At 43.5% G+C, this 14,140-nt stretch overlaps 1 protein-coding gene across 2 annotated transcripts in view; it reads right to left on the reverse strand.

Moving 5' to 3' along the window:
- The window catches only part of RALB (RAS like proto-oncogene B), a 43,746-nt gene that overhangs the window by 12,909 nt on the left and 16,697 nt on the right, over positions 1–14,140 (reverse strand). For both annotated transcript variants that reach the window (XM_042954185.1, XM_042954186.1), the window contains one exon: positions 6,835–7,000. In XM_042954185.1, coding sequence (XP_042810119.1) covers positions 6,835–6,948 — 114 coding nt within the window. In that variant the 5' untranslated portion in view covers positions 6,949–7,000. The remainder of the gene's footprint in view (positions 1–6,834; positions 7,001–14,140) is intronic.

Genomic DNA, 14,140 nt, shown 5'->3' on the forward strand with positions numbered 1-14,140 from the left:
AAAATACATACCTATGATGCTAATCATACAAAAAGATGTTCATCCTCACTAATATAGAGAATGGAAATTATTGACAACACAGAGATACCGTTTTTCACCTACCAGACCGGCAAAAAACCCAACGTCGGACAACATACTCTGGGGAAAAGGCCCTCTTGCACATGGCTGGTGGGAGTAGAGAACAGCACAGCCTTTACGGGGATGAACACGGCAACATCTAACAGCAGTGGAGAAGCGTTCATCTCCCAGCCACCCTGCTTCTAGGAATCTAATCTACAGCAACACACAAGGTGATCACTGTGGCACTGTGTGTAACAGCAAATGGTCAATAACCACCCAAACGCCCAACAACAGGCACCCATCAACGGAATACTACGCAGCTATAAAAAAACGACAAAGAGAACCAGTACAGATACACAGCGATCTCCGGAAGATAACAGTCTACCTTTTGCATAAGGAAACGAAGGAGAATAAAGAATAAGATAGGCGTGTATGAGTATGTATAGCTGTTTTTGTGTGTATGTATATATATGTATGTGTGTGTGTATATCTTAATAGGCACATATATGCATAGGTATGTATGTATTTATGCATGTATTTGCCAAAGAGATTCCCTGAAAAGACAAACAAAACAAATTTAAAAGCTCTGAAACAGAAAACAGAAGCAAATGAACCTGAATGAATGTTAAATTGGTAATAGAGCCACACAGAGAACTAATTCAAGAGACTTTAGTACAGAATATTTTGATAGCATGCATCCCAGTAAAAGAGACAAAGGACAAAAAGTTTCAAAAACTGCTAAACTTCTCTTGGCTTGTATTATTGAGTAATAATGATATTAGTAATTCAAAGCTATTTTCTTTATATCGTGGTATACATCAAATAAGTAATTATTTTAATGATGTCAGAAGTACAGATATTCAGGGAAAAAACTAAATTAATGACAGCAATGAACCATTAAAATAGAATTGGTGCGGGTGGACTGGGTGGCTCAGTTGGTTAAGCAGCCAACTTCGGCTCGGGTCACCATCTCACAGTTCATGGGTTCAAGCCCTGTGTCAGGCTCTGTGCTGACAGCTCGGAACCTGGAGCCTGCTTCAGATTCCGTGTCTCCCTCTCTTTCTGCCCCTCCCCTGCTTGTGCTCTGTCTCTCTCACTTTCAAAAATAAGTAATAAAACATTTTTTAAAAATTAAAAAAAAAAGAATTGGTGCTGGTTTAAGCAGATATCTAGATGCGAAAGAATGAAGTGGGACCCCTATTTCATATCACACACAAAAATTAACTCAAAATGGATCGAGACCAAATTGTAAAAACTGAAACTATAAACTCTAAGAAGTAAACAGGTGTAAATCTTTATGACCTTGGATATGGCAATGCATTCTTAGATAGGACATCAAAAGCACAGGCAACAAAAGAAAAAGTAGATAAACTGAACTTCATCAAAATGTAAAACTTTCATGCTTTGAAGGACATCATCAAGAAAGTGAAAAGATAACCCATAAAATGAGAGAAAATATTTGTAAATCATATATCTAATAGGAGACTTATATTCAGAATACACAAAACACTCTTAAAGTTCAACAATAAAAAGACAACCCAATTTAAAAATAGACAAGAGAGGGGCGCCTGCCTGGCTCAGTCGGTTAAGAGGCCGACTTCAGCTCAAGTCATGATCTCGCCGTCTGTGGGTTCGAGCCCCACGTCAGGCTCTGTGCTGGCAGCTCGGAGCCTGGAGCCTGCTCTGGATTCTGTGTCTCCCTCTCTCTCTGTCCCTGCTTGCTCTCTGTCTCTCTCTTTCTCTCTCAAATAATAAACATTTTGAAAAAATTTAAAAAAAATAGACAAAAGACCTGAAGGAACATTTCTCCAAAGAAGATACACAGGTGGCCAACAGGCATGTGAAACAAGGTGCAACATCATCAGTCACTAGGGAACTGCCAATCAGAACCACAGTGAGATACTGCTTCATACTCACCAGGATGTATAATCAAAAAGAGACAATAACAAGCATTGGCAAGGATACAGAGAAATCGGGACCCTCACACATTGCTTGTGGGGTTATAAGATGGTACAGGTGCTATGGAAAAAAGTTTTGCACTTCTCAAAAAGTTATACATAGAGTTACCATATGACCTGGCAAGTTTCATGCCTCGGTATATTTACGCAAGAGAATTTAAGACATAAGTCTACACAAAAATTTATGCACATGTGTTCACAGCAACATTATTCAAAATAGCAAAAAAGTAGAAACAATCCAAAAGTCCATCACTTGATGAACGGATAAACAAAACACAGCATATCCAGACAATGGAATATTGTTCCGTGAAAAAACCTGATGCAGGTTACAACATGGATGAGCTTCCAAGACATTGAAAGAAAGCCTGATACAACGTGAAAGAAGCCTGATATCACGATCACATAATGTACGATTCCATTTATTTGAAATGTCCAGAACAGGTAAATCCATAAAAACAAAATGGTTGCCAAGAACCTGAAGTGGAAGCAGGGGAGGCAGAAATGAGGAAAGACTGCTGATATTAGGGTGTTTTCTTCTCTTTTGTGGAGGCAGAAAATTGTTCTAACATTATATAATAGTGATGGTTGCATGCCTGTGTGAATATGCTAAAAAAAAAAATGATTGAATTGTACACTTCAAAAGGATGAATACCATGGTGTATGAATTATATCTTAAGAAACCAATTTAAATTTTTAAAAATTTAAAAATTGAATTGAGGGGCACCTGGGTGGCTCAGTCGGTTAAGTGTCCAACTTTGGCTCAGGTAACAATCTCACAGTTCGTGGGTTCGAGCCCCACATTGGGCTCTCTGCTGTCAGCAGTGAGCCAGCTTCGGATCCTCTGTCTCCCTCTCTCTCTGCCCCTTCCCTGCTCATTCTCTCTCTCTTTCTCTCTCAAAAATAAATAAAACATTTAAAAAGAATTGAGATTATCAGTGTGAACTTAGTGGGCCCTTTGAAGAACACCCTTAAAAAAAGCCTTGTACTGATTTTAAGCCCCAAAATAAAAAAACGACAAGATTTTTAGTATTAGGTTCTTACATTTGTACTAGCAGTTATCTTCAACTAGACAAAATGTGAAAATTGACCTGTTTCACAACAGTGTCCTATTAACTCCTTTCCAAAGAGACAAATCCATGACCCCAAAAACCTAAGCACCCAGTGCAAATCTCTAAATACCACCATGAAGCATTTCAAGTGCGTATTTCTGAGCTTTCAAGGTTAAAAAGGTCCATAGACTCGCTGGACACGGGATGTCTGAATGTCCTCATAACGACTGCATACCTCTGTGTCAGTGAAAAGTGTACAGATTATTAAAACATAGACTACAATCTTGATTTTCCACTTTTCCATTAGAAACAGAAAGTCCTGGAGTCTTGGTATCTGTTAAGACGATCCACACTCCTGGCCTTGGGGGGCGGTGTGTGATTCAGTTTCAGATGCCTAAGACACACAGATTCCCCAGGGATCTGTGTCTAAACTGCGTTAGCCAGCCACTGACAGTCTGCCGTGGTTGCTGTCAAAGTCCCCGGTCACCAACCTCACATGGTCCGTAGCTTTAGAAGTCTTCAAGTATGTTAGGTCAAGGATAAAAAGATTAAGATCTCCCTCCAGTTTTTCTCAAAGTCAGACCTTAGCCAAAAATAAAAACTTCTGGGACCACTGCCCCTTGCATAATCCAACCCTCATAGCAATTTCACCATATAAGCTCTTTTTTTTTTTTTTTTTTTTTTTTTAACTTGAGGTAAAGCCCTGGACCAAGAATAAAGAATGTGGGATGTGGGTAGACTTTAGGTAACTGGCATCCCGGACCACAGGACTGTTCCCTTTTCTGTGAAATCAGGCTTGACCAGGTGATCTCTCAGGCAGGAATCACCACACTTGGCCATACATCAGACTGCCGGGAGAGCTGCGCATAAAATGAGAGTTCCCATTTTCAACTCTAGAAATGTTATTCAAAAAGGTGATCGGCTAAGTTTGGGAATCGCTGCTAAGATCTCTAAGATCTCTTCAAGCTCCAAGACTATGATTCTGGAACTCTCCTGTCCAATATAGTAGCCACTAGCCACATTTGCTGGAACTCTAGTCACATGTGCAGACAGTACAGATACAGAACGTTTTCATCGTGGCAGAAGGTCCTACTGGACAGCGTTGCTTTAGAAATCAATTAAAGACTTCTCCAAACGTACATTAATCCATCTCTATTCTTTCCTTGCTCTCATTTTACCATTTCTTCAACAACTGCTGCTCTCCAGTCCTCAACTATGTTTGCCCATGAAAAAATAGACTAAGATCAAGCCTAGTTTTCCCTTATTTCTCGGAAGATACGAGGAAGAAGGGACAAAACTCTTCTGTGTGCATCTTCCCCACCCCCTACCCCCACTTAACCATACGCACACATACAAACCTACATAATAAAAATGAAAATCCAGATTCGACTCTCCTACTAGTTAGTCTCCCGCAGCGTCAGCAGCTGTGCTATTGACAAGACTATTTGGGATGGATAACTCTTGGTTGTGAGGTCTCTCCTGTGTGCTGTAGGGTGTTTAGCACCATTGCTGGCCCCTACCCACTAGGTGCTAGTAGTAACTGCCCTCCAGTTGTGACACTCAAAAGTATCTCCAGACGTTGGGACGCCTGGGTGGCTCAGTCGGTTGAGCGGCCGACTTCAGCTCAGGTCACGATCTCGCGGTCCGTGAGGTCCGTGAGTTCGAGCCCCGCGTCGGGCTCTGTGCTGACGGCTCAGAGCCTGGAGCCTGTTTTGGATTCTGTGTCTCCCTCTCCCTGCCCCTCCCCCGCTCATGCTCTGTCTCTCTCTGTCTCTCTGTCTCTCTCTCAAAAATAAATAAATAAACATTTAAAAAATAAAAATAAAAAGACCAATACTGTGGCAAATATACCCTCAGGTGACCCTCAGTGAGCCATGCCCCTGGTATGATACTCTCCCTTTTAAATACAGAGGACTCTGTGATTGGCTTCTAACCAACAGAATATGGGAAAGATCGTGAGATCACCCCATGATTACGTTTCCTTATATAAGAATCTGTCTTAGCTAAACAGAGACGCTCTCCTACTGCCTTGAAGAAGCAAGGTGCCACAGAATGAACCACCTATGGAAAGGGCCTGGTGGCAAGGACCTGTGGGCCTCCACCCTACGTCTGCATGAAACCCAACTCTGCCAGCACCCAGAGCTTAGAAGAGGACCCGAGCATCAGCCAGGCTCACGGCCCCAGCCAACTCTGACTACAGCCTTGTGGGACCCCGGGCAGAGCAGCCAGCTAAGCCACGCCACACTCCCAAGCCCTGGAAACTGTAGATAACCAACATGTGTTGTTTCAAGCTGCTAAATTTCTAGTAATTTGTTACATGGCAATAGAAAACCAATACAAATACCACTTATATCACAAAATCCAGCAAAATAACATATTTTTTATTAATCAACTGCCTGGCATAACTCTAGAATACCTTCTTAACTGGTTTGTTTGTTCACTGCATCCTCTTTGATTATCTCGTCATACAGGCCAACGATTGTGTAATATTTCCTATAGAGGATGAAAAACAATTTAGTCTTATCCTCTAGCATAATTGGTCCAAGTTTCTCTTTTATTGAAAGTTTAGAAAGATTTTCTTCAGCTTCACAATGACGTGACACTACTAGTAACAGAAGTTTTAGGACTATTGTCAAATTTAAGAAACGTCTCTTAAACTTCCCTGGAAGAGACTATAAGATCTGGAAGAACTTTCCCAACCAGTCTCTAGCTCCACGTCTCGACCCTTGTTTCTCGAGAACTCCACAGCCCACACACTTCCAGAACCAGGTGCCACAGGACCACACTCACACCACGATAACCTCCTGGCCCTGCACCTCACATCACAGTGCCAGGTGAGTCAGCAGAGTGGGTGGTGGGAATATTCTGGGAAGCCATCCCTACAGCGAAATGGCTAGTAATAACTTAACCACATGCCCAAGTGACTCCAAACCACATAAATAGATACCACTAATTCCCAGCTAAATATATCCTTAACCCAACTTCCCTCAGCTAGATCCCAAAAATGGCCATTGCCATTCCAACACCACCCAACATAAGTTGGACAGAGGGCAAGTCTAGTGAAGATCAGATAATGATCTTCACCGACTGTGGTGACAGGTATCTTCCTTTTGGAAATCCTGTAAAGCACACACCCATGGGAACGTGACGTGAGCGCCGGTCAGAACACTCTGCCCATGGTACCAACAGACGGCCATCAGGCAGGGACATTTGTTGCCATGGGAATCAAAACGGTGTTGTCACATTGGACTCAGCCCCAGTTCCATTATCCACATTAAGTGACATAAATGTGGGGCAAGGATGGTGTGAGCCTTACTTTGCTGCATGGCAGAACTAGAGAGGACCTGATGCCCATCACTAGAGAAAAGATTGTCTTATGACAGCTTAGCTCTCCCTTTCACTACCTGCTGAAAGTGACTGTCACAAAGCTAAATCTGACCTGTTCTTCAGAACGGTATAAGAGTATAAGAGTCCCCTCCTCTTCCCTTGCTCCTGTCAGAAAGCAAGCTCAAAGGATAACACCGGAAGTCACGCAAAGCAGGGACCCCTCACATCCCCACCAGAGTTGAAATTACTTACCAAAAATCAGCAGCCCAGATCTCATGCTCGTTAGACCGCCTATAAAGCTACTCGGAAACCATGTTAACACAGATTTGCCCCACGATCCTCCGTGCACGTGGGGCACTGAACACATGAACACAGCTGGAGGAGGGACACTATGACAGCAGACTCAATGAAGAAAGGCGTCTGCGCCCGGCATGTCTTACCTCATCGTACATGAACTGAAGCGTCAGGGCCGACTTGCCAACCCCTCCACTGCCGACCATGATCACCTTGTGAAGGGCCAGGGAGCTCTGGCTCTTACTCTTGTTTGCGGCCATCCCGCCGGTTGTCTAAGGTCGCAACACACGACCAGAGGACCCAGTTGAAGAGCTGCCAAGGAACAAGACAAAGACTTAGAGGCAGTTTGATGTCTACCCAACTGAAAGAAAATGAAGTCCGTGTGCGCCAGGAAAGCCTAACCCAGACATTCCAACAGAGAAGCAAAGCTTCTAGGTGCCGGGCAGAGATGAAACAATCCCTCCAACAACCCCAGAGGTCATTTACCATAGCAGAGCCAGAGAGAAAGTAAGACAGAGAGGAAAAAAATGGCACCCAGTGCCTGGATCACTGGGGAGTGTGGGGAGGACACCGGACACTAAAAATCCTCAAAGGCGCTTCTCTGAAGTGGAGAGACCAGAGAGCTCTGAGTCCCACCCTTCAGATCTCCCCCCAAGTCATCTGGTGCCACAGACAGCACTCAGGGACCTCAATTTTGCCCGCTTTATTCTCACCGCTCACTTCCCCTTGTGCCTCTGCCTCCCGATACACACACTCCCACAGCCCCCAACGCGGGCCACAGAGGTACTCTGGAAGGAGATCAGTAAATGCAGTTTTTATAGTAAGTACCCCTTTGTGGCACACGATGGAGCTAAAAGAAAGAGAACGAAATTATTTCCTTCAAGTGTATTTAAAGTGGTGAACCAAAATGAGTTAAACTGGGGGCCCCTGGGTGGCTCAGCTGGTTGCATCCGGCTCTTGATTTCAGCTCAGGTCATGATCTCATGCTTCATGGGTTCGAGCCCTGCATCAGGCTCTGAGCTGACAGTGTGGAGCCCTGCTTGGGATTTTTTCTCCCTCTCTCTCTGCCCCTCCCCCACTCACACATGCACACGCACACATACTCTCTCTTTCAAAATAAATACACTTTAAAAAAATGTTTTGGGGCGCCTGGGTGGCTCAGTCGGTTAAGCGGCCGACTTCAGCTCAGGTCACGATCTTGCAGTTTGTGAGTTCGAGCCCCACATCAGGCTCTGTGCTGACAGCTCAGAGCCTGCAGCCTGCTTCAGATTCTGTGTCTCCTCTCTCTCTCTCTCTGTCCCTCCCCTGCTCGTGCTCTGTCTCTCTCTCTCAATAAACGTTAAAAAAAAGTTTTTTTAATAAAAAAAAATAAAAATAAAAATAAATTTTTTTAATAAAATGAGTTAAGTTCCCCTATAATGACCATTGATCAAAATCAGTTTAACCTCCTCAGATGTGAGATAAAAAGAGGAGGGAATCCCAGGCACTGTGGGAAGATGAAGTATTCCAAATATGTAAATTTAATAGTAAATGGAATTTACTTTAACTCCAGTACCAATTTTTATTTTAACCAATTTGTATGAGAAAGCCTAGTTCACATATGCCACAGAGTAAGGAAAGGACGCAGGCTGGGGCATCTCCTGGGCCTGAGCCGGGGTCTGCCATTTGTGAGCTGGGAGACTTAGAACTATTTGAGTTCTCCAAGCCGCAAAACCCAAACACCACCTGCCTTGCAGGATTCTCCTGAGGATGAGAGACCTAAGCACAGTGCCAGGCACCCCCTAGGAACTTAATAAAGGTTGGTTTCCTTTCCAGCAGACTTGAACATCCTAACATTTAAAAAAAAAATCTTTTTTAATGTTTTTATTTACTTTTGAAGGAGAGAAAGAGCATGAGTGGGGGAGGAGCAGAGAGAGAGGGGGAGACACAGAATCTGAAGCAGGTTCCAGGCTCTGAGCTGTCAGCCCACGCGGGGCTCCAACTCACGAACCGTGAGATCCCGACCTGAGCCGAAGTCGGACGCCCAACCGACTGAGCCACCCAGGCGCCCCATTAACGTCCTAACGTTTAAAAATTTTTTCCAGGGGCGCCAGGGTGGCTCAGTCGGTTGAGCGTCCGACTTCAGCTCAGGTCACAATCTCGCAGTCCGCGAGTTCGAGCCCCGCGTCGGGCTCTGGGCTGATGGCTTAGAGCCTGGAGCCTGCTTCTGATCCTGTGTCTCCCTCTCTCTCTGCCCCTCCCCCGTTCATGCTCTGTCTCTCTCTGTCTCAAAAATAAATAAACGTTAAAAAAAAAAAATTTCCAATTCCAATATGGCAGGCCCCATTTCCATTACTGCTGACAAAGGAACTTGACAACATCCCCACTAGAACAATAAATTTATACACACAGTACACACATAAATCATCCATTGGTTGATTTATAAATAAAACATTGGTTTAAATCAGTGGCTTCCATCCTTGGCTGCACAACGGAATCCCCTGGGGAGCCTTGAAACCATTCTGATGCAGCGCCTGGGGGCTCAGTCGGTTGAGTGTCCGACTTTGGCTCGGGTCATGATCTTGCAGTTTGTGGGTTCGAGCCCCGCATCGGGCTCTGTGCTGACAGCTCGGAGCCTGGAGCCTGCTTCAGATTCTGTGTCTCCCTCTCTCTCTGTCCCTCCCCATCTTTCTGTCCCTCCCCCACTTGTTTTCTTTCTTTCTCAAAAATAAATAAACATCAAAAAAATTAAAAAAAAACAAAAAACAAAAACATCCTGATGCATGGGTCCCACCCCAGAGAGTCTGATGGAATTGGCCCAGCATGTAGCCTGGCATGGGGACTTCTAGAAGCTTCTCAGGTGATTATAGTGGACACCCAACGTTGAGAACTTCTCTTACATGTACAGCTAAGCTCAAAAGAAAGGAAGAAATCCCCAAGGTAGGGTGAAAAACATCAGGGCCCTGAGAGCTGCTGTTCCCGCAGTCTTGAATAGCTGCTGTTCACAATAACTTAGGATTTAGCAAACACACAGGGCTGAGGGACCAGCTGCCCAGGCCACGTGGGAGTCAGAACTGACACCTTTTCTCAACTGAGAACAGAGAAGCCAAGACCCTTGGAGGAACACACCTTCAGGTAAAGGATGTACTAGAAAAACATTTGTTGACCAACAGGGGACAATGACAAAGAAGCTTATCTGACTGAGCCCCAGCTGCATGGAAGTGTACCCAGAAAATCTGTGACCATGGCACTTCTCCAAAGCCAAGAAGTTAACATAAAAAGCAGTCCGAGTCTGGTCGCAGTGCTGGAACACAAGGCAGAGTGACAAACAAAACCTCTCTGGGGACACAACATGCAGTAAGACAGACCAGGATACTCATAGCTAAAATCCACAGATAGGAGCCCACAGCTCCAACCTACGAAACACCTAAGAAAATCACCATACGTGGTAGTTCACATCCATAACAAGTAGGGCTTTTCAGACAGCTATTATAAAAAGCATAATTTGAGCATTTTTAACAAAGGCAAAATCAAAATGCTAGAAAAACAACATTATCAAAAGACCAGGAGTTGAACAAGAACCCCTTTGAACGTCTAATGTATTTTAAGTATTTAAAACGAAGAATAATAAAACCATAGGGGAGGAGGAAAAAAAACTATTGATTTTTTCTCCACCTATTTTTGGCTCATTGGTTGGAGCCCTGCAGATCTGACAAAACACAGAGTAACAAGAGAAAAACAAATGGAAGCTTATTACTGTGTACATCTCACAAACACACACAATTCAGTGATGAGTAACTCAAGGGGGTGGTCAGAACTTCAGCTTACATCGCATCTTAACAAAATAATAATAAATTTCAGAGAAGTGGCAAGACGAACGAAACAAAACAAAACAAATAAAGAAACAAACAAAAAACAAGACTTTGCACTTCTAGGGGCAACAAAGCGTGGGAAGACAAACACTATCTAAGGGAAGTTGATAGACGAGATAAGGGCTAGTGAGTAAAGTGTCCTAAGCAGGTTCCTCTGGTGCCCTCTCGGGGCTGGTAGGAGCCTAGAGCTGTCTCAGGTGATTCAGAATGGCCCTGCCCTTCCTGGTAGGGGCGCGGCGGGGAGGCAGAGAATTTTATTTTGGTCTGTTTTCAACTGTCTTCAGCTCGAAATAATCCTATGTCAAAGTGGCATATTTGGGGGTGGCACACTCCAAACCCTTTCAATGCTCAACAGAAAATTTAGGAAATATCTAAACTATCTTTCAAAGAGAAAAAAAAATCACTTATGATTCCACCACCCAGAGATATTCGCTTATTAGCAGTAGATTTCCTGCCAGTATTCTAATCTATATAATCCTATATTTAAAACCTATTTAAGATCATAGTCATGTAGCTTGGCATGTTACCGCTCACGTATTATCTCCATCTGTCTTCTTAGAGAAGACTGAACATAATGAAATCCTTCCTTGATGATTTAAGGACCATCAAGGCTGCTGGGAGTAGGATCGCATGTCTGCTTGTGCTGCCCCCTTCCCCCCCGGACCGTTAGTTTATTGCCTATGCCAGGCCTTCTTTCCACCACTCCTTTTCTAATTATGTGCCTTTTAATAAGTGTTCTAAGCAATTAACTGGATAATTAAGCACATTTGAATTGTGACTAAAATAGAATAAATGGGGTAAGGCGTGGGCCTCCCCTAAAGGCTTCAGTTTAGCAAAGTGAAACCGCTTTTGGCCTAATTTCTGGTCCACAGTGTTCCACAGAAAGCAAATCCTGGAGCATGAGGCTGGGACCTCCAGACCATCCATGTGTCACACAATCGCTCCGAAGCAACCTTGCTTCTGTGAATTATTACAGTTGTAAGAAAATGGAGAAAGAATTTTCCAGGTTGGAGTAGGGGAGGCTTTCAAACCCATGTAGACATCTATCTAATTCTGAGCTGCTATTTTCAAAACACAAAGTCAATCTCTCTAGAAGAAACCATAATAAATGAGCTGAAAACTATTCAATAGGTCCAAAGATATTTGCCAGAGTATCTGTGCTCAAAGCTCAAAAACTGAAATAACCATGGTGGATATTTCCAATCCACACGACTGCGTTGGTCAACTTCACCCGATGAAGGGAAAGACAGGATACAGGCCAACCAAGTGCCCAGCACCAAACTGATCCTGGAAACTGCAAACCCCTGACATTGGGAATAAATAATATTTGTTTAAGCCACTGTTAGTCTACTAATTGTTGTTTTTGTTTTCACTTCTACCAAAAGTGTTCCAGAAACAGAGTCATTGACTCAAGAAACTCCAAGTCTAGTGGTTCAGACAGATCACAGCGCAGATAAAACAAATTCCACGGCAGAAGTGAGATGCGAGGGGTGCTCTGGGAACACTGAGGAGAGACATCTAAATCACCCTGGAAAGTCAGGGAAATTCTCCCAAAGGGAGCAACACAAGACCTGGGATTTAAAGACACCAACTAGACAAAGAGAGGAAGAGAGATGCCAGGAAGAAAACAAATCAGCATGGCTTAGAAAGCGTGTGTTGAAGATTTAATGTTTGTGATTGATACGCGCAGCCAATAAATGTGTTCTAAAAAATAATACAAGTATCCTTTTTCCCAACAGTTTGTTATGAAAAGTTTCAAACTTTCAGGAAAGTTAAAGGAACCGCAGGGTGAGTCCACATACCCACCACCCAGATTCTCCAGTTTGCGTTTTGCCCCATGTGCTTTACCACAAACCCCGTCAACTGGCGTCTCTCTCCCTACCCGTCAATCCATCTTATTCCTTGCGTTTCCATGTAAGCTGTAGACATCAGGACACTTCATCCCTGACTTCAGTGTAGGCACCCATTTTTTTACAAAGCAATCATATCCACCCCCACCCCTTGCCCCACTGCTGCCTTCACTGATAATTTCAGAACTCTCTCTAAGCAGTTTGCAATCCTCCTAAATCACTTCAATGAACTCATGGGTTCATAGCCAGTACATGAAGCTACAACATTGATCTTCCAAGAGGGGAATTTGGGTCCATAACACCACGTCCTGGCATGTCTTTCCCTTTGGGCCAGAAGTCTCTTACAGGGCACTTGAGAAACACACCAATGAACACCCTTCACTACGTCTCTACCTAGTAACAGAAAAGTTCTGCGGTTAGATCCATTTTTGTGCAAAAAAAACTTTTAAGTGCTACTTTGTGCCAAGCTGCGGGCCTCTGCCCTTAGAAAACTTAATCTCTAAGGAAAGACATACAACTAAAGTATGTTAATATAATTTTCCACATGCGGTGATGAAGATGGTGCAAAGTATAATGGAAAGCACAATGAACTCTGGAAAAAAAGAATCAGGAAAGGCTTCAAAACTGAGTAAGAGTTCACTCAACAGATGGGGTGATTGAGGGGCGCTTTCCAAGCATAACTCAGAGCACAAGCAAAGGAACAAAGGCATCACACATCACAGTTAGTACCAGGTACCACATAATATTGAAGCATAAGGTATGGAGTGGGGAAGTGACAGGGTGAGGAGTCTCCAAAGACACCCATGTTCACCTACAAATGGACCTAAGATGCTATCTTAAGAAACATACCCTGGAGAAAATGGGAAACCATTGTGGGGTGTGGCCTCCAGCCCAAGTTAGCATGTAAGGCACTGAATCTGTAAGAATAAACACACATTCCCTGGGGAGCCTTGGGTGGCTCAGTCGGTTAAGCATCCGACTTCGGCTCAGGTCACAATCTCACGGTTCAGAAGTTCGAGCCCCACATTGGGCTCTGTGCTGACTGCTTAGAGCCTGGAACCTGCTTCAGATTCTGTGTCTCCCTTTCTCTTTGCCCCTCCCCAACTTGTGCTCTCTCTCTCTCTCTCTCAAAAACAAATAAACAGAAAAAAAAATTAAACACACACACACACATTCCCATACAGAAAAACAAGACATGCCAAACAAGACATGCCAAACTAAAAAAAGCATTATTCATAAAAATGAGGCAAGGCAAAAAAAAAAAAAAAAAAGCAGGCAGGCAAGGGTTAGGGAGTGCTTTTTCCATGTCATATTCTATGATACATTAATTTGAGATAGGGCCCTCTACCACTCAGCATTAATTCAAGACCAGAACACATTCACTTGAGAAGTGAAGTTTTTAAAGCACATCACAATATATAAATCACGCAAATGTGTGTTAGGAGGAAAAGAGCAGTTTCTAGACTAATATTCTGGGCTAATATAATCATTAGTCTTTTATTAAACTGAGGCTAGGAGAAAATAAGTTGGTAGATAGAGTAAAATGCCACCTTGTCTGTATCACGGGAATGTCAAAAAAAAATCAAATGACAATTTGAAAATGCAGAGGAACGCTTACTCAGTCCTCCTCATAAAATTCAAGTGTCCTACGTAGCACACGTCCACAAAAGCACATGGGAAACTCTCAAATACTATCCACATGCAAAGAATTGCACTTAGCACTTTTTTAGTATAACTTTAAGGTAACCTAG

The sequence above is a fragment of the Panthera leo genome, chromosome C1, assembly GCF_018350215.1.
Source record: "Panthera leo isolate Ple1 chromosome C1, P.leo_Ple1_pat1.1, whole genome shotgun sequence".
Lineage (NCBI taxonomy): Eukaryota > Metazoa > Chordata > Mammalia > Carnivora > Felidae > Panthera > Panthera leo.